General features: G+C 50.9%; 1 protein-coding gene across 2 annotated transcripts; it reads left to right on the top strand.

Annotated features, from left to right (window-relative positions):
- Positions 1–7,445: 7,445 nt before the first annotated feature.
- On the top strand, positions 7,446–15,792 carry MAFK (MAF bZIP transcription factor K). 2 transcript variants are annotated; one of them, XM_057416784.1, is made up of 3 exons: positions 7,446–7,647; positions 9,644–9,723; positions 10,909–15,792. In XM_057416784.1, exons 2-3 carry the CDS (start codon positions 9,688–9,690, stop codon positions 11,341–11,343), a joined length of 471 nt encoding a protein of 156 aa, XP_057272767.1. In that variant the 5' UTR covers positions 7,446–7,647; positions 9,644–9,687; the 3' UTR covers positions 11,344–15,792. The 2 variants fall into 2 exon arrangements, with proteins under 2 accessions (XP_057272767.1, XP_057272768.1); XM_057416785.1 differs by lacking the exon at positions 7,446–7,647 and adding an exon at positions 8,589–8,687.
- Positions 15,793–18,095: the final 2,303 nt, after the last annotated feature.

The raw sequence follows: 18,095 nt of genomic DNA, 5'->3' as shown, positions 1-18,095 counted from the left end.
GGTTCTTACGTGTTTTTGGATGTGTTTTCATCATTACTGGATGCTCCCAGGATCCAACACGCCTGGGATCGCTGGGGTCAAGGTGCTGTGTTAGCAGCTCTCGCAATTGCACAGGGAAAGAGCAAGAGCTGGGTGTGGAATCTGGCTCCAGGTCAGGATCTGGCCCTGCTGCAGTGCTCACGGGTGCTGGGACCCAGCCAGGGGGAGGATGAGCCCTCTGGTGTGAGGGTGCAGAATGCTCGGGGGCTGGTCTGGGCTGGAGGGAGCCTGGCGGTTAGGGGGGCAAGTGAATGGGGACACACGCACCGGGTTGCAGTGCTTGGCACTCACTTATGGAGACATACACATACATACATACATACATACACATATACATACATGATGATGGTGCTTGTGTGCAGGTGCACACCCTGGTTGCAGGGACACACACACACATACATACATACACACACACACATGGTCACGGTGCTTGTGTGCAGGTCAGGTGCACACCCTGGTTGCAGGGACACAGACACACACATACATACATACATACATACACATACACACATGGTCATGGTGCTTGTGTGCAGGTCAGGTGCACACCCTGGTTGCAGGGACACACACACACACACATACATACATACATACATACACATACACACATGGTCATGGTGCTTGTGTGCAGGTCAGGTGCACACCCTGGTTGCAGAGACACACACACACACACATACATACATACATACACATATACACACATGGTCATGGTGCTTGTGTGCAGGTCAGGTGCGCACCCTGGTTACAGGGACACACATACACATACATACATACACATACACACATGGTCACGGTGCTTGTGTGCAGGTCAGGTGCACACCCTGGTTGCAGGGACACAGACACACACATACATACATACATACATACACATACACACATGGTCATGGTGCTTGTGTGCAGGTCAGGTGCGCACCCTGGTTACAGGGACACACATACACATACATACATACATACACATATACACACATGGTCATGGTGCTTGTGTGCAGGTCAGGTGCACACCCTGGTTGCAGGGACACACACACACACACATACATACATACATACATACACATACACACATGGTCACGGTGCTTGTGTGCAGGTCAGGTGCACACCCTGGTTGCAGGGACACACACGCACACATACATACATACATACATACACATATACACACATGGTCATGGTGCTTGTGTGCAGGTCAGGTGCACACCCTGGTTGCAGGGACACACATACACATACATACATACATACACATACACACATGGTCATGGTGCTTGTGTGCAGGTCAGGTGCACACCCTGGTTGCAGGGACACACACACACATATATATACATATAAACATACATACACATACACAGAAAACACCAGGTCACAGTGCTTGGTGCCGCACACCCTGGCTGTAGGGAGACACGGTCTCACACACATGCACAAATACATACATACATACACACACAAAACACCAGGTCACACTGCTTGGCGCTGCACACCCTGGTTACAGGGGTGTAGACATACATACATGCACACATATACATACATACATATTCACACACACATATACACACATGTACACATACATATACATCCATAAACACATATACATACATGCATATTCACACACACATACATACATATTCACACACACATATACACACATGTACACATATACATCCATAAACACACATATACATACATGCATATTCACACACACATATTCACACACACACACATATACACACATGTACACATACATATACATCCATAAACACATATACATACATGCATATTCACACACACATACATACATATTCACACACACATATACACACACGTACACATATACATCCATAAACACACATATACATACATGCATATTCACACACATACATATTCACACACACACATACATATTTACACACACACATACATATTCACACACACATATACACGCATGTACACATACGTATACATACATAAACACTTATACATACATGCATATTCACACACACATACGTACATATTCACACACATACATATACACAGATACGTATTTACATATTCACACACACATACATACATACATACATACACGAACACGTATGCGCACACACACATATACAGGGTCACGGCGCCCGGCGCTGCGCACCCCGATACGTGTGTGCTTTGGGCGCGGCGGGCGGGGCGGCTGAGGTAAAAGTGCTGAGTCACCAGCGCGCCGGGCACGTGGTGCCGCCGCCCCTCGCACCGGGCCGAGCCGGGCGGCGTGCACGTGGGCCCCGGCGGGGAGAGGGGCGCCGGGGGGAGCGCTCGGCTTGGCCGCACCGTGGAGAGGCGGCGGCGGCGGCGGGGGCTCGGCGGAACCCGCGGGCACAACTACCCCAACCCAGCGTCCCGCCCGCGGGACGGGCCCGGCGGGTGCCGCCGCACCGCGAGGTCCCTTCGGGAGGGGCCGCGCCTGGGCGCTGCTTTCCTCCTGTTGTTGTTGGTTGTTGTTGTTGTTGTTGTTCCCCCTTCCCTCGAGGCTGAGCGCGCTGCCTCTGCCTTTGAATGGCTCTTAAAATACATGAGGAAACCTGTTGTGACGCCGCGCGCTCCGGGGTCTAAAAATAGCTGCTTTTGTAGTACGGAGGGAGCAGCCGGTGCCGGGCAGCGTGGCGGCGGCGTGCGGCGGGCACCGGGCGTGGCGGCGGCCTCGCAGAGCTGCCTTCTGCCCCCGGAGACACCGCTCCCGGTCCCCTGGGCTGCGAGCCGCGGGTTGGGTTTGGGATGAAACGCGGAGAAGAGTGTGGTGGGATCGGGCTGGTCCCGGAGCCTGTCGGAGGGGGGTGTGTGTGTGCGCAGTGCGGGGGGGGGGAAGGTCAGCAAACGGGGTGCTCTGCAGCCACGCAGGGATGGGGCAGTGGGAGGGAAGGGGACGGTGACATTGTGGGTGCCGTGTGACCGTCTGGTGGGCGCCGGACGGTTTGGGGAATTAGTCAGTGATGGGGTGGGTGGGAGAACCTCGTCCGGGCTCCCTATGAAGGCAGTGGTATAACGTGGGGAAGCAAACGGGCCGCGAGTGAGGGGAACCGAGATCTCAGTGTGTCAGGGTCTGTTTCCTTCCTCCTCCTCTTCCTCGGGCTGAGAGCCCGCTCCCTTCCCTCGTGGGCTACTCCGCGGAGGGTTTCTCTTACAGATTGCGCTGAAAGCAGGCCATGAGGTCTCAAATTAGGAACGAGCCCCCTTTGGGCAAAGTTGTTACAGAAAAGGGAAAGGCCTCCATTTTCACTTTCACCTGGCACCCACCTCCTTTGCTATCATAGTCTCGAAGCTCAGCCGAGGGTGGGGAGAGGGAACGGGTGAGAGGAAAGTGTTTCCCGGGAAAGCTGCACGCCTTTTTCTTGCGCTTTCAGTCCTCACAAGCCCTGTCGGTGGTGAAGCACAGCGCTGTGCCCCAGCCCAGGCGGGGTTTTAGCAGCACATGGATTTACCTTGTGGGGCTTTTCTTTCACTGCTGAAACGGGCGCGTGTCGGTCCGGTTTTCCCCCTTCTCCTTCCGTGTGTACACGGTGCTGCCTTTGGAGAAGCCTTCCTCGTGCAGTCACTTCCTAGAGGTGATGGACATCATGGTTGCCCAATGGCAGCGCACTCGGCTGCGCGGCACCCGAGTTAACTCTGCTCCTACCCGGTGGAGGTGCTGAATGGGGGTCCAGCAGCAACGGGGTGATTGCTGCAAGGTTGGGGCACGACATGACTCTCGCCTTCAAGACACCCTGCCTGCTTGTGCAGGCTCTGAGCCGTCAGGGCTTTGTGCCACAGCAGCGTTAAACGTTGCTGGTTGTATTGTGCCAGGCTCGTACCCTGCTTCGCAAGTGTTTCTGAAGCAGAGGCAGAAATGTGTTAGCTCTCTTTCTGTTTGCCTGTCAAGGCTAGCGTGCTTTGTCATGTTTTATGTCATTTCTGCGCCGTCACCCGTCTCGGCAATCTGTTGCGGCAAGGAGTTCAGTACCGCTGTGTGCCTCCTGAAAGGGAAAAATACAGATCAGCTTGATACGGTCTTATTTCCATCAGTGTTTAGAAGATGATTAATGGTGTGGAATGCGCTGCAGAACTTGGTACTGAAAATCTCTAGCTGTGTGAGATGTCTGGGAAGTGAAGAAAGGACAGCTGGGAGTGCTGGCCCCCGCGGCAGTCGGGGTTTGTGGGATAAGCTTGCTCACTGATCATTTCTGTAAACATCCAGCTGTGAAGTGCTTGAGCGGTGCTAGCACTTTCAATTATCAGGAAGTTTCAGGCTCAGCACCCTGTAGAGATGAGCAGGCAGTTTCCACTTCTGTCTTGAGCTATTGTTTCAGGCTGCCTTCAAACTCGGGCAAGTGATAGAGTGCTCTGTGACCAACCACACAAGAAATGGGGGGGGGGGATGCAGTAATGAGAGTGATTACCCTTCCACTAAGCTCACGAGCAGGGGGACAGGTTACATAGTGAGTCACACTGCTTCGCAGTATTGCAGGACCCTGAATAGCGATGTGCTCTGTTCCATTTTTAGCAGCTGATGAAGATGTCCAACTCGATGGCTGGCACGTGGGGTCAGGAGCAGTTTAGCTAGGAATCCCAATCACAGCTCTGCCCTAGGATCCGGCTGTGCATCTAAGCAAGTTATTTGTTGCTCAATGACTTAGCTTGGCTGTCCGGGGAGGTGCGTCTCTGGGCTGGTGATGCTGAGGCATAATTCTGGTGTAGCTCTGTCACTGTGTTTTGTAAGCACGTGATGGAAAAAGTGCTGTATGGTTGTCAGTACCAGGGCTCGCTGCTGCATACCTTTCCCTTTCAGCCACCTCCTTGGTGGAGTTTCTGAGGTGACACGCAAGCATGCCCTCCTGGCACGCTGTATCCTCTGCTGCCTGGCCATAGGCTCCCTGCAGCATCTAACTAGGTTGTTTACCAAACCACTGAAGGCTGTCTGATATGTGTCCAGGCTTCCCCAGAGAGCGCCTCAGAGAGCTGTGTCCTGGCAGCTCTCAAATGTGCTCTGAAGGTTCCTGAATCTCCACTTTGCTGTTGGATGCTGGTTCCGATCCATAAGGGAAACGGAAAGCTGGCCAGCTGGGCGAGGGCTGCATGGAGCTCCTCTAGAACAGTAAACAGTGACTCACCCCCTCCTTGTGTCTTCTCTCCCTTCATGTCAAATATATTGCCTCGCATATGCTTCTACTCTCTGATTCACACCATCAGCCCGTCCCTCCCCGCTCTCATTACAAATGACTGACAAGCGTCAGTCTGCTTTACAGGATGTGTGAAGATTGTCAGAGCAGGAGCATGGCTTCTTGAATGATAGGGAGAAGGATGGTGCTCTGCCTACCATGCTGCAACATGCTGGAAATCCATGTCATGCCTCTGAGCAGCAGAGGCATGGCCACGAAGATTTAAGCATCTCTGGTTCCCTTCACCTGTCAGCTCAGATGTTATCCTTGGTAGGCACTTCCATTTGGGTAGCGCTTTGGAGCTGGGAATAACTTGTGAATAGATGAGAAATTTAACTAAAATAGCTGCCTGGGGATTAAATCACTGCATTTGGGAGTGAGTAAAGTATTCTCTGTGTAACTGTGCTCAGTGGCAGAGATCCCCATTGCTGCTTGAAACTCACATTGTTTTTCTGCCCTCTGGAAGTCATCACTGGCCTGGCTGGAAGCGAGGGTTGCATGTTTTCACTTTGCTGTATGTGTCTGAGGATGGAAGCTGAACACCGGCAGGGCTGCCTGCCAGGCTCTCATGTTCTGGCCAGGGTTGTCTTTCAGTGTAGAAAGAGTTTTAAGGTTCGAGTTCATCCGCAGTTGTCGGGTGTCAGCAGTGACTTGATAGTAATTCCTTAATATGCTATGTGCTTTGAGAGCCCTGTAGCGTGGAAAGTCTGAAATCTCATTCTGGCATGCTTTCTTCCTTAATTGCAAGCCTGGTGTGGAAAGCACCATCCTGCACCTCTGCCTGAGTCAGGCTTTCTGCTCTCCTCCCCTTTCAAAGCGAAGGAATGGCGATCTCTATAGATGGTCCAAGCCGAGACCGTCAGGCTTGGGATGTCAGCCAGAGACCTCCAGGTTTTTGGGAGGATGCTGCAAGAGGCTGAGGAATCGACTGAGAGAGGGAGAGGGCGTTGGCAAGGCTGTCAATGGGTAACTATTGCAGAATTACAAGGGCGCTTTATGTAACACACAGTCAAAACACTTGCCTAAATACAAGTGTGAGCTGCGCTGGAAAAGCCTTTGCCCCTTAACAGTTGTATTACTACTCGCCGCTTTATTTATGTAGCGTTTGAAACGTGTCGTACCGCTTACAGAGCAGCGATGTAATGCAGTCCTTGTTCCAAAAAAGCTGAGCTCCTAATTTTAGACGTGATGCAGCAAACGCAATTAAGAAAAGAAGGGCAGGCATAGGGTAAAGACTAAAAGGGTTCTAATAATCAAATCGCAGGCAGGGTCCCAGCAGACCCCTGTGCAGCATGTTTAGGGAACTCTGCTGGATAGGGCATGTTTGCAGGATGGTTTTTGTTGTGGGGGGTTTGTCTTCTGTCTGTGGGAGATCCTGTGCTTATTTCAGTTGGTAGCTGAAGAGTCCCAGAGAGTCCTGATGGGAAGGATTTCGTAGGTGGAGAGATGGAGCCTGAGGCCCCGGAGGACTGTTGGTGAGGGTTGTGAGTGTTCTTGTATGGGTTTCGAGCCCGGACCACGCCTGTGGGTTCACCTAGTACAGAGATAAGACTCACCCTGGCACCTGAGCCTGCGTTTCCACTTGCACTACCAAATCCTGCCCTTAGGGTCAGGGCAGACCCCAGTCTCCCACCCTTGCGTGAAGGGGGCCCAACCTTCTTGCTCATCTCTCTGCCAGCAGCAGCTCTGGTGCAATAGGATGGATCCCAGTCCATTTCAGAGGGATGCTGGCCCATCCAGGGTGCAAGTGGAGATGGGCGTGCAGTACAAGCCCGTCCGCTGAGGAATGTGCAGGGTCAGGAGATGTAGCTTTGACGACATGGAGCAACAGGTGACCATAAGGGTTTTGTCACATGGAGCCGGAGCATCGCAGGGGTGGCAGGCGAGCCCCCACACCGACCCCACTGGAGGCGACCTCACCCCTCGGCTCTTGTTTTCCATGATATTTTACGTTTCTTTCCATCTCGGCGCAGCCAAGCGGCCCTGTTCAGTTTTTCCATCGGCTGGCGTAGAAAGTGCTTTGAAGACGTGCTGGGTGAGGATCAAAAGGGGTTTTTTTTTGTGTAATTGGTGGGTGTGACGGGTCTGCCGTCGGCCTCCCCCTCCTTTTTGACTTTCCTTTTCCGGTTTTAGCAGCACGGAGTGCCGGCAGCGTGCCCCTTTCCTTGTAGGGATGGGGGCGGCGAGGGAGGGGGGGATGCCGAGGGAAGGAAGAGTTTCTGATGCTGTGGGAATGTGAGCTCTCAAACTCTGTAAACAGCTGGTGACTCACTGCATAACTATGGCACCAACTGCCTGCGCGGCTGCAGGGAGGGGGCTGCCGGCCGTTTCCTCTACGCACTGGCAGCGCCTCTGCTCTCCTGAACTCGCCGGGACCGTTGGGCTGAGACCAGGAGCTTTTTCCTTCCTCCTCTGTGCTAGCGCCTACGACTGCGCCTCCGGCCTGGAGGTAGGGGTGGGTGGCCATGGCCCGGTGTGGAGGGGACGCAATGGGGTCTGAAGGAGATCCTGTCTGTGGTCAGCCCTCGTGCAAAACACTCAGTGGGTCGGGCGCATCCATGTCCCTTGGAGGCTGGGACTTGGTCCCCTGCAGCCCCGGTGAGGCAGGGGCTGTTGGAGGTGTGCCCGGGGTGGGGTTCGGTGCTGAAGGAGAGGAGGGAAGGACTTGGTGATGCTCTAGAAAATGCAGCGCACACTAGTTGCTGTAAGTGGTCCATTCATCACGGAGCATCTTGGCTTGTGCGCTGTGCGGCTGTCCTTGTCCCTCCTCCAGACATGGAGAGCTGTGCTGTCTCGGGCTTAAAAATAGAGAAGGCGCCTAAATACACTCCCTAATATCTAGGATATTATCTCGCAGCTTTGCACTTAGGGGATTGGTTTTTTTCTTTCTCCCCCCTCCTTGCTCTTCATCTTGATCTTTACGTAAGTCGTGTGATGATGAGGTGTCTCGACCGATAAAGCTCAAGTGACAGCGGCGCAGGCTGAGCCAGCACCTTTACCCACACAGCTCCCACTGGTCCCCAGCCCCACCTTTACCCCCTCCCCAAATCCCGCCGCCCCCTGTTTGCAGATATGAATGAGTTTGTTTACTCTCCGACGACCTCGTGATGTCTTTGCACAGACATGACCTGAAGTCATTATTGCTTTTGGGCTTCTCTGTTTCCATGGCGACTGTCTCTGGGTTGGCTACTTTCCCAAGGTCACCATGGCAACTATCAGAAGGGAATCATGCTTGGGATGCTTTGGCTGGATTTTTCATGAATGATTAGGATGTGTGACACGATGCAGACGTGGAAATGGGGAGGGTTTGGGCTGGGCTGGAGAAGGAAGGAGGGGGGAAGAGGACTCCCGCCAGACAGGCTGCACGCTCTGCGGTGCCGCTTGGGTGTGCATCGGGGGGGGGGGGGGTCCGGTGCCTTGTGCTCTCCCCGCTGGGGAGCCATAGGCAGAGGCTGTGATGGTGGCAGGGCTGCGGTCGCCTCTCTTGCGGTAGGTACCAGGCAGAGCTCCGTGCTGCCGTCAGCACGGGGTGAAGGTTTCGGGTGGAGGTGCGGGCAGGTGGGGTTTCTGCAAGGTGCTGGTCGAAGGGGTGTAGTCTCTTGCTAAGGTGAGAGTGAAGGGCAGTGTCTCGGTGTCTCGCTATCGGTGGACATGCCTCCATGTCACTAGAAACATCAGGCAGGTCAGCTCTCGCAGCCTGGCGCTGAGAGGATCGGGAAGCAACAGTCTTGGTGCGTTGGGAGAGGCAAACTCCTGCCTTTGCTTTGTTATTGGGGTGGGGGGGCTTTTGTTTCTGTTGTTTGGGTTTTCTGGTGGCGTCTCCTTTGGGTGGGGACAGCGCTGGAAGCAGGTTGCAAACCAGGCAGCTTCTTTCTGGGTTGCTGATTCAATTTTGAGCCGGGTTAATAATAATCAAAATAAGAATGAAGGGAGTTGTTGCCTTGTGGCTTTTCAGTGCCTTTTATGAGCGGAGGTAACTCTTAATTCAATCCCTAATAGGCCATTCCGAGCGTCTGGGATTCCTCTGGAGGGAGGTGAGCAAGTGACTGGGCCTGGGAGGCCACACTGTGCACTCCCCTTGAGAAGGGGTGGCATATTGCAAGGTGGTGCATGGTGGTTAGCCTAACTGCTGTTTACAGACAGGAGCTGGTATACTCTTCCCCCTCCCTGCCCTGTCCTTTCTTCTTAATCTTAGTGTAGTTAATAACAAAATATGAGGTCTCAGCATCAAAAAGCAGTGCACTTGTCAACACAGATTTCTCTTTCTTGTATCTGAATGGGGTAAGCTGATCTCTGAATCCATCCAGGTGTTTTAAACAACTGTGTGGTTATTGCTTTTAATGGTGGTTGAGTTGGGGGCTTCCACCGTGCGTTGGGTGTCTTCTTCCTACCTTCACCTCTGACATTCATTATTGTAACCTGAAAATCTTATTTTGTTTTTCCAGTTGCAATTTCTGAGCAGTTTTGTCCGGAAGACTGTGCTCAGGTTATGACGACTAATCCCAAACCGAACAAGGCGTTAAAGGTAGGGAAGAAGGCTGAGTGGGTGATGCTGGGTGGCGGGGGAGGCTGTCACAGAACCGTGCTTCGTGCAATATCAGTTATGCATGACTGTTCTCTTTTATTCTGAGAGACTCTTACAAACAGGTGCTCATACAGTTTCCTACTATCTACAGGAAAAGTTAGGGTAGAAGGGTACTGGTGATACCAGAAAGATGTCCGAAATCTCTGGGATGGCGTAGGGGTATCCCCGTTGCTATCCAGGAGACTTTTGACTTAGCAGGTTTTGGCTGCATCCTGAAACCAGTGCTCCCAGGCCTGTCAATGAAGTCCTTCTCCTCTTGGGACTGGAAAGTACTGGGGAAAGGATGTGTTCAGCTGGTGTCTCTCACATCCATGGGACAGTAGATCCCTCAGACATACCAGCTTAGTAGCAGTCTATGCATGGGTTGTACATGCATTGTCACAGTTCTTTTCTCCTGCCCTAGCGTTTCAATCCAGATGTTCCGCAGTCTCTGAAGAGACAAAAGGATGATGTCTTAAAGGTTTTGCACTCAAATGATCTTAAAGCTCCTTTCTAATCTAAATGATTCCATGATTCTTAAAAGAATTGTGGCAGCAAACCTGCTTGAGAAAAAGGCACAAGGCCTTGGTGTCTTTCTCATGTATTTCAGAGTCTGGCCTATGCAGCAGGAGAACCAAATCAGGCTGTGGTCCTGTGATCCAGGCAGGGGGTTGTTCACTACTTGAATGAGCAGTCTTCAGCAAAAAGCCACCAAATGCTGAGTTAAACCTTGCATATAAGTGGCTAATTCTGCTTTTGAGATGCTGCAGCGGTGTCCCAGCATAATGCTGGGAAGAGGTGTCATCTTTAGCATTCATAGTATGAATTCCGAGTCCTGACAAAGGAATACAGAAGGCTTCAGTCTGCTTAACACTTATCTCCTTAGAAATCTTACTGTTCATCTTTCACTGGGTGAGGAAGGCTCGCTGCTTTCTCTGACTTAAGAGGGTTACCCAAATTCAGACGAGAAAGCAGCGCTCAGATCTCTGCAGATGTTTTAGTGGAATATGTGCTCTCTGCAGTGCTCTGGGGATGTTTTCCAGGTATGGCTGTCCCATTGCTGAGGGGTGGCCTGTCTCTCTTTTACTGTCCAGAGCATCCATTCACATAGGGTTGCTGCTACCCCTGTGCTGTTGGTATTTGCAGGTAAAGGAGGAGTCAGGAGAGAATGCCCCAGTGCTGAGTGATGATGAACTCGTGTCAATGTCCGTACGGGAGCTGAACCAGCACCTGAGGGGTCTCACCAAAGAGGAGGTCATCCGTCTGAAGCAGCGGAGGCGCACGCTGAAGAACCGGGGCTACGCTGCCAGCTGCCGCATCAAGCGCGTGACTCAGAAAGAGGAGCTGGAGAGGCAGCGGGTTGAGCTGCAGCAAGAGGTGGAGAAGCTGGCCAGAGAAAACAGCAGCATGAAGCTAGAGCTGGATGCCTTGCGCTCCAAGTACGAAGCACTCCAGACCTTTGCTCGTACTGTGGCGCGAGGGCCCATCACCCCGACCAAAGTTGCCACCACCAGTGTCATCACCATCGTGAAATCAGCCGAAATCTCATCCAGTTCTGTGCCGTTCTCAGCAGCGTCCTAGTGCCCTCGGTGGGGGGGGAACTAGCAGCCTTTCAGAAGGGAGGGGATAAGGCTCTTATGCATTGTTCCGGAGTACTTGGTCACGTCAAGAATTGGCATTTTAACAATTCTCTTCCAAAAGTGCAAAAAATAGGAGAAGAAAAGAAAAACAAGAAAACGAAACCCCCACCCCAAACCTACAAAGGGAACTTAACTGGCTGCTTCTGTCTGGACTCGGTGGCTCCATCAACCTCCTGTGTCCAGGATTTGAGCTCTGTAATGCAGAACAAATAACAAGATCTGCTTCTTCCTTACCCCTGCCTCCCCCAAGCCCCTCTCAGCTGTGGGCAGCTTTCCAGCTGCGAGAAGATACCTGAGGAGCCTCCGGAGTCTTTGTGAATGATGCTCAAGAGCCAGGAAACAGATGGACTGTAGAAATCATCATGTGAGATGAATGTATGGGAAAAAAGAGTTTCCTATTGTGGCATCCTACTCCCTGTAAGAAGGGTTTCCCCCTATCTTCCCCGCTTCCACCTGATACTATGAGGGCAGGGATATAGGCTTTTTGGATTAGATTTCGTCCTGCTATGAGTGGATGGGAGCAGGAGGACGATGGAGACTAATGCTTGGGTCTGACCACACCCATTAGGAATAACCTTTCGTTTTCAATCCATGCTGTTAAAATATGGGAATATACATATATTTTGCATATTTTAATATGCCCCATTACCTGTGTGGCCTGTAAAAAAAACAAAACACAACTACATTGCAGCCTCCTTTCTTCCAAGCCCAGGTTTCCCGATAGCTCCTTCCCTAAGGTGTACCTGTGAATTGGGTATATTTATGCAGTTTATTTCTTCCAAATGATCTGCAGTCTTGAAGTAGCAGCTGCTTTATTATTTTTTTCTGGATTCCCTGAAGCTGACAAGGGAAGGAGGCACAGTAAATGCTGTGAAGAGCAGTGTGAAGGGGAGGAGAAGGGGAGATGAGGAGGATAAATGCTGCAAGTATTACCAGGTGGAGGCAGAACTGGCTGTGAGAAGGTGGGACAGTTCTGCTGGGATCAGCACTATGAGAAGGGGTTTGTGCAGAGGTATTTCAGAGAGATGTTTTTAAAGCACTGAAGTGTAACTAAAGGGCAATAGCATTCGGACAGGAGGAGGGAGCTTCCAGAGCCTCCTCTTTGACAAAAGCATTGGCAGGTTAGCAATGAACATCCTAGCTGGAGAGCTGGGCTCGCCAGTCTTTGACCAGAGAAGGGCTGTGGGGAGGTTGAATGGGAGCTGGAAGAGTCTTTTCCTCTCCAGAGCACGTCAGGCGCTGAAGTTGGGATCCAAAGAGTACAGTGAACAACCCTCAGTGTTCAGACAACCTGTGTGAACGTGACCCTGAAACTTGACGCTTTTTCTTGCCAATGGGTGGATTATCCCGAGAGGACAGGATGGAAAATCAGTGTGCATGTAGGGGACAGAAGAATTGGGATTGAGAAGTTGTTTGGATGGCTCTGAGCAGTGGTTTGGGAGAGGGATTTCTGGCTCGGCAATGGGCAGGAGGTGGGAAGCTGAAAGGAGCTGAAAACATGAATGTTTCCAGGTCACTGTAAAAAACAAAATAGCTATGTTGGTGTTCATGTGTTCTGTTGTTGTTCGTTTGTTTTCCTTTTTGAAGTAGGAAAGAAAAGGGACTGAGTTTTTGCAAGGCAGGTCAGAGACTTGTGGAACGGACGATGCCTGTTCTCATGCAGGTGAGAAGAGAATGAGATGGTTGAAGTTTAAAGATGAGAAGAGCTTAGAGGATTTGGGCTCCAGAACAGAAAGCAAAGATCACGGAGAATTCACGAGTGTTTTGGACTGAAAGAGAATAATCAAGTGCCATCGTTGTTGCAAAGGGGACAGTGAACTGGCAGCTGACACCCGGTATAACTTGTTGTTTGAGGCCTTGAATAGCAGTAGGTTTGTAGACGTTTAGTGAAGCCCTACTTGTCTTTGGAAGAAGTTGTTAGCTTGCTTTTCCTTTTTTTTATGATTTTATTTCGTTTTTCACCTTGTCATCGGAGTCTCTGGATTTCCCAGGAGGGTCCTTTGTGAAATAGGTTAATGAAAAGAGAAACCTCAGACTTGGTTCTCGTTCAGTCCTCAACATCGACAGCCGTGACCTTACTGAGCCAGAAAGGGTGTAAGTGAAACGCTTCCCGAAGGCTCATTACCCCTGCCAGATCCATGTGTTATGGAGGGGAGCAGGGAGTTTCCTTCAAAGTGATTTTCCAACACGTAGAGTTTGGATGACACTTAGCGTTACCTCATTTCTCCTCCACTCCCTCCCTATCTCTGAACAGGCAGATCGGTGCCCTGTGTATCAGTACCAGTTATTGACTCCCGCAGCAGAAGCTGAGGAAGAGAAAGATGTTACTGTCATTTCCTGGTCCTCTCATGTTCTCCAGCTCACAGACATTGGAATCTTTCCCAGACCTTACAGGTGCCTCTGAAAACAGGCAAAATGGAGACTCCTGGCACTGTTGGGGCTTTAAATGAAAACTCTAATGAAAAAGGCCAGTTGACTTGAAAATGCCCAAATGCTTCCAGTCTTTCAAACAGCTCCAGAGCTCCATAACATTCCTGGCTAGATAGGAACACCCTCTGGCTGTTCTTGAGCCCTGCGCCGGGGCAATCAGACCAGGGGAACTTGGAGGTCAGACTTGGTTCCGTGGGGTCTTCTTGCTGTTGGAATGGGTTGAGAAACATATCTTTACGTGGCACTTCCCTTGTGGCCAAGTGTTTCTTTTATTTCCAGTTCTTGGAAGGAAGGGTGCCAAAGGCTTGTCCAAGTGATTGCTAGTTTAGTGCTGGTAGGCACTTCAATCTCTGGTCACTCGCTAAAGAACAAGAGGCCTGGGTGTTGTTAAAGCTGTTGATACCATAGCCATGGTAGGTAATCCATATTGGATATCCATAAGGACCACGTGGAAATATTTAAAAGAGAGAGAAATATATATATAAATATATAATTATATACATTTTATCGTACAGATTTTTTCGTAAAAAAAAAGAAAAAAAAATTAATTTTTTTTCCAAGTTTGATACTGTAAATCTTTATTAAAAAGAAATTGCCAGTCCAGGGCTCCCTGGGTGGTGACCTGGAGGGGAATGAAATGTCCTGGCTAAAACTTCCACAGAGGGATCAGAATTGCAAGGTAACGTGGAGGGAGGAATGACCCGAAAGCTGTTGTGACCACGTTGGAGACCCAGCTCCTCCACCCTGGAGGGTCCCTCCAGCTTGGGGTTGTCGCGTTGCATTCCTCTGGGGGTCGGTTTGTTTCTGTTGTGGTTTTCTTCGTTTTGTTTTATTTTTTTTTGGGTTGTTTTCTTTGATTTTTCTTGTTTGTTTTTTTTTTTTCTCTCCGTCCTGCACTTGCAAGCCTGACACCCAGGGCCAGCGCGGCGTGGGGAGCTGGCTGCAGCCTGTGCCATCCCCCCGGGCCGTACCTCTCGCTTGTCTCTTCGCTGCAGTAGTTTGGATGCTTGGGGCTCCCTTCTCTGCCCCTCTTTCATTTGTGTCATCCCCTCCCTGCCACGCTGCTGAGGAGCAGGGGGGGAGCTCTGGATTTAAATGCTGGGATCCTCTCCCTATGGGCCTGGCCTTGCTTGGGATGCTCCCCATCCGCAGCGTGGGTACCAAGGGCTGGGCGGGAGGCAGGAGAAGACGGAAGCATCGGGGGGGACATCTCTGTTCTTGTGGATGTCTGCTGTGCTCTCTATTGGGAATGGGGAACCTTTTCCCTCCAGGGCAGCTCTAGATCCCTTTGAAACAAGTCAGCGTCTCTGTTCTTGCCCAACTCCACTGTCTGCCCATGGAGACCGGGGCGACACTGGAGAAGGGATGAGGCGCTGATGGGTGAGCTGTGGCAGGGCCAAAGCCAGGCTACTGGACGGCTCAGTCCCGGGGAGGAGGAGAAGGTGGCATTTTGTTTTTTCTCTCTCAAATCATTTAAACTTCATTGTCATGATTGTTTTTATTTAAGAAAAAAAAAAAAACAAAACAAAAAAAAACAAAGAAAGAAAAAAAAGAAAAAAAGATATAAAACCTAAACCCTTTTGTAACGTGGATTTGTTTTCCTTCGTCTGTATTTCAGTCTGCTGGGGTGTTTCTGTAGATGGTGGATACTTGCTTTCATTTTTTTAATGATAGACGTCTTCTGTTTTCAGTTGGTTTTGTTTTGTTTTTTATCACCAGCTCATTCTATCCTCTGTGGTTATTCAGTAATTTCATTTCAATATTTATTTTTGTGCTGCTTTTTTATTATAAAATAAATTATTGATATACCAAGCAATGTGGATTCCTGTTTGTAAGGCAGATAGCCCTGTGTATGTGTCCATTACTTTCTCTTGACAGCCACAACGTAATTTATTGCTGTAAATTTAGCTGCAGTGACTGGTTTTTTTGTACCTTTCCAATAAAGCATTTTCTGGTTTCAGACTTGCCCTGGTCTATGGTCAGCGTTTTGGAGCTTGAATTGATCTTCAGTGGAGTGTTTTCCTTGGGGAATTTTGCCTGTGTATCCCTATTCTGATGGTGAGCAATGTGTTTTCTAGGAGGTGATGCTGCTCGGGGTTTGGCAGGCATTGATGAGCCCGGTGTATCCCCCTTACCCAGCTCCCAGCCTTGCCATGGTGCTTTTCCTGGTGTGTTTGGAACATGCTCAAGGGATGGCTCTTGTGAGTTGCTTCTCTGGTAGATCCCATGCTCAGCACATGGTTCTAACCCAGGCTGTGCCTCTGTGTGTGATCAGTGGGTATTTACAGTAGCACAAGTGGAGGCTGATAGCTCAGCAGGCTCCTGCCTGCAGTCATGGTGTTGAGAGCTGGATGCATAGGGGGGCTCTTGGCTAGGAGGCCCTGTGCATCCTAGATAGGTTGCGGTGCTGGAGAGACACCCTCTCCTCTGCTCCTGTGGGTTGTGAAACAGTCCTTCACTGCTTTCCTATGTGACTGCTTGTGAATAAATCACTCGAACCCCTTACATCAATATTTCATTTATGTTCCACCCTGTTTGGGCTCTAAAGAGGTGGCACCTTGTGCCCGTGTGCTCTGAGGGGCCATGTTAGCTTTAACCCCCCATTCCGCATGGTCAGTTTTCTTTAGATGAAGCAGGAAGACAGTTGGTCTGTGCCGGCTTGAGGCAATAGTTGGAGGCAGATGGGTGTGTTGGCCAGAGCTGGAATTGGAGGTAGGGCTGAAAAGGCTTTGTGTGTCAGCAGGTAATGGATGGTCATTAGGTGGGGCCAGGCAGGCTTGGCTGAGCAGGGACCATGGTGGAGCCTGTGGAGTGATTGCAGTCACTCACTGAGCAAGAAACTCATCATCATGTGCTTCAGCTCCTGCCTGGAGGGGTGGCAGCGAGGAGCTGGTGACACTGAAGAAGAGAGGGAAATAGGCCAGTGTGTGTTGATGGAGAAGCACAGTCAGCCCTGGCTCTCGTGGCTGCCATGGCATGGTGTGCCCTGATGTAGGGATACATCCCGGACACGAGCAGGCTCTAAACCTGTCCTATCCAAGCCGAAAAAGCTTGGGAGAACCATAGCTGCATCCCAGCTTTGTCCTTGGGGAAAGCCCAAGAACAAGAGACAACTGGAAAACAAATCTGCCAACCACTGGAGCCTGCTGCTGGCAGGGAGCAAAGCCCGTCCCTGCCTGGCTGCCTGCTGGCATGGCTCCAGGCACAGCCGGGCTCCTGTGTAGGTCACCCGTTTGCTCGCTGCCAGCTTTCCCTGTGTCCTTGCTGGAGAAATGGAGGAGACACGTTAACAGAGGAGCACAGGACCGTGTCTGCTGGAGAATGCATTGCTCAGCCTACAGCAGCACTGCTGGTGTTTCTTTTCCCAGTGGATGTGTTTTGACAGCATCACAGTTTGAGGGCCCTGCCAGTGCCCAGCTCTTGCCTTGCTCCCTATCCCGAGGAAAAGGAGCAGGAGGTCAAGCTCTCTCTTGCTAGTGTCCAGCCCAGCATGGCTCCTTCAGGCTGGTATCACACTGCTGACTTGGATGAGCCACAGCTGGTACCCCTCCTCCTTGTTTCACTTGCATGAAGGACCTGTTTTACATATAATACAGTAATTGGGGCTTGACATAAATAGGCAAATGTTATTGTCTGCAGTGGGAATTGCACCTGCTGGCAAGAGCAATGAACGCAGCCCATTATGCACCGGCGCTGATCATTTGCGCGGTGAAGTACAACTATGTCTCTTGCTGTGTTCTTGTGCAAGTCTTTATCTCAGCGAGCCTGCCAACAGATGTGCTATAATCACCTTTGCAGCCTGTCCTCGCTTCTGTTCCTGCAGCTGTGGCCGGCTCTCTCCCAGGGGATGGAGAGGACCAAGGTGTGATGTCCCTGCTTCAGTGCTGGCTGCATTACAAAGCCAAGCAGGCTCGTTCCTGTGCACTGAGGCTGCCCTTTGCAGGCAGGGTATTTCTTCTTCCAGGATGCCAGGACCACGGGTGGATGCCTGGATGCACAACTCATATGGATCTAGTTGATGAACCTCATTGCAAGAGAAGTGGCAGCTGTCACCAGCTAAACAGGTATGGGCTGAGGTGCTTTGGAGCAAAGGGACTTGCAAGACTGGCTTAGTTATAAGCTGCTCATGTGGAGTCCAGGCTTCCAGCACGATAAGGTTTCTCCAGTAACAACAGAGGTTGTCTTGGTGCTGGAGTCTGGGCTTGGCTAAAGCAGATCCAGCAGCTCTGAACTGCTGCATCCACAGCTTAGATGAGGGTTGGA

This window comes from Pezoporus wallicus, unplaced genomic scaffold, assembly GCF_028554395.1.
Source record: "Pezoporus wallicus isolate ANWC-B61680 ecotype Strahan unplaced genomic scaffold, APGP_CSIRO_Pwel_v1 scaffold_7392, whole genome shotgun sequence".
Lineage (NCBI taxonomy): Eukaryota > Metazoa > Chordata > Aves > Psittaciformes > Psittacidae > Pezoporus > Pezoporus wallicus.
This window is presented reverse-complemented; position numbering and strand designations above follow the sequence as displayed.

What these genes read in the sequence shown, in the direction of transcription:
- MAFK (XM_057416784.1), top strand. Translation starts at nt 9,688, where the DNA reads ATGACGACTAATCCCAAACCGAACAAGGCGTTAAAG. An exon ending in AACCGAACAAGGCGTTAAAG is followed by an intron (nt 9,724 to 10,908) that starts GTAGGGAAGAAG and finishes TGGTATTTGCAG; the next exon opens with GTAAAGGAGGAGTCAGGAGA.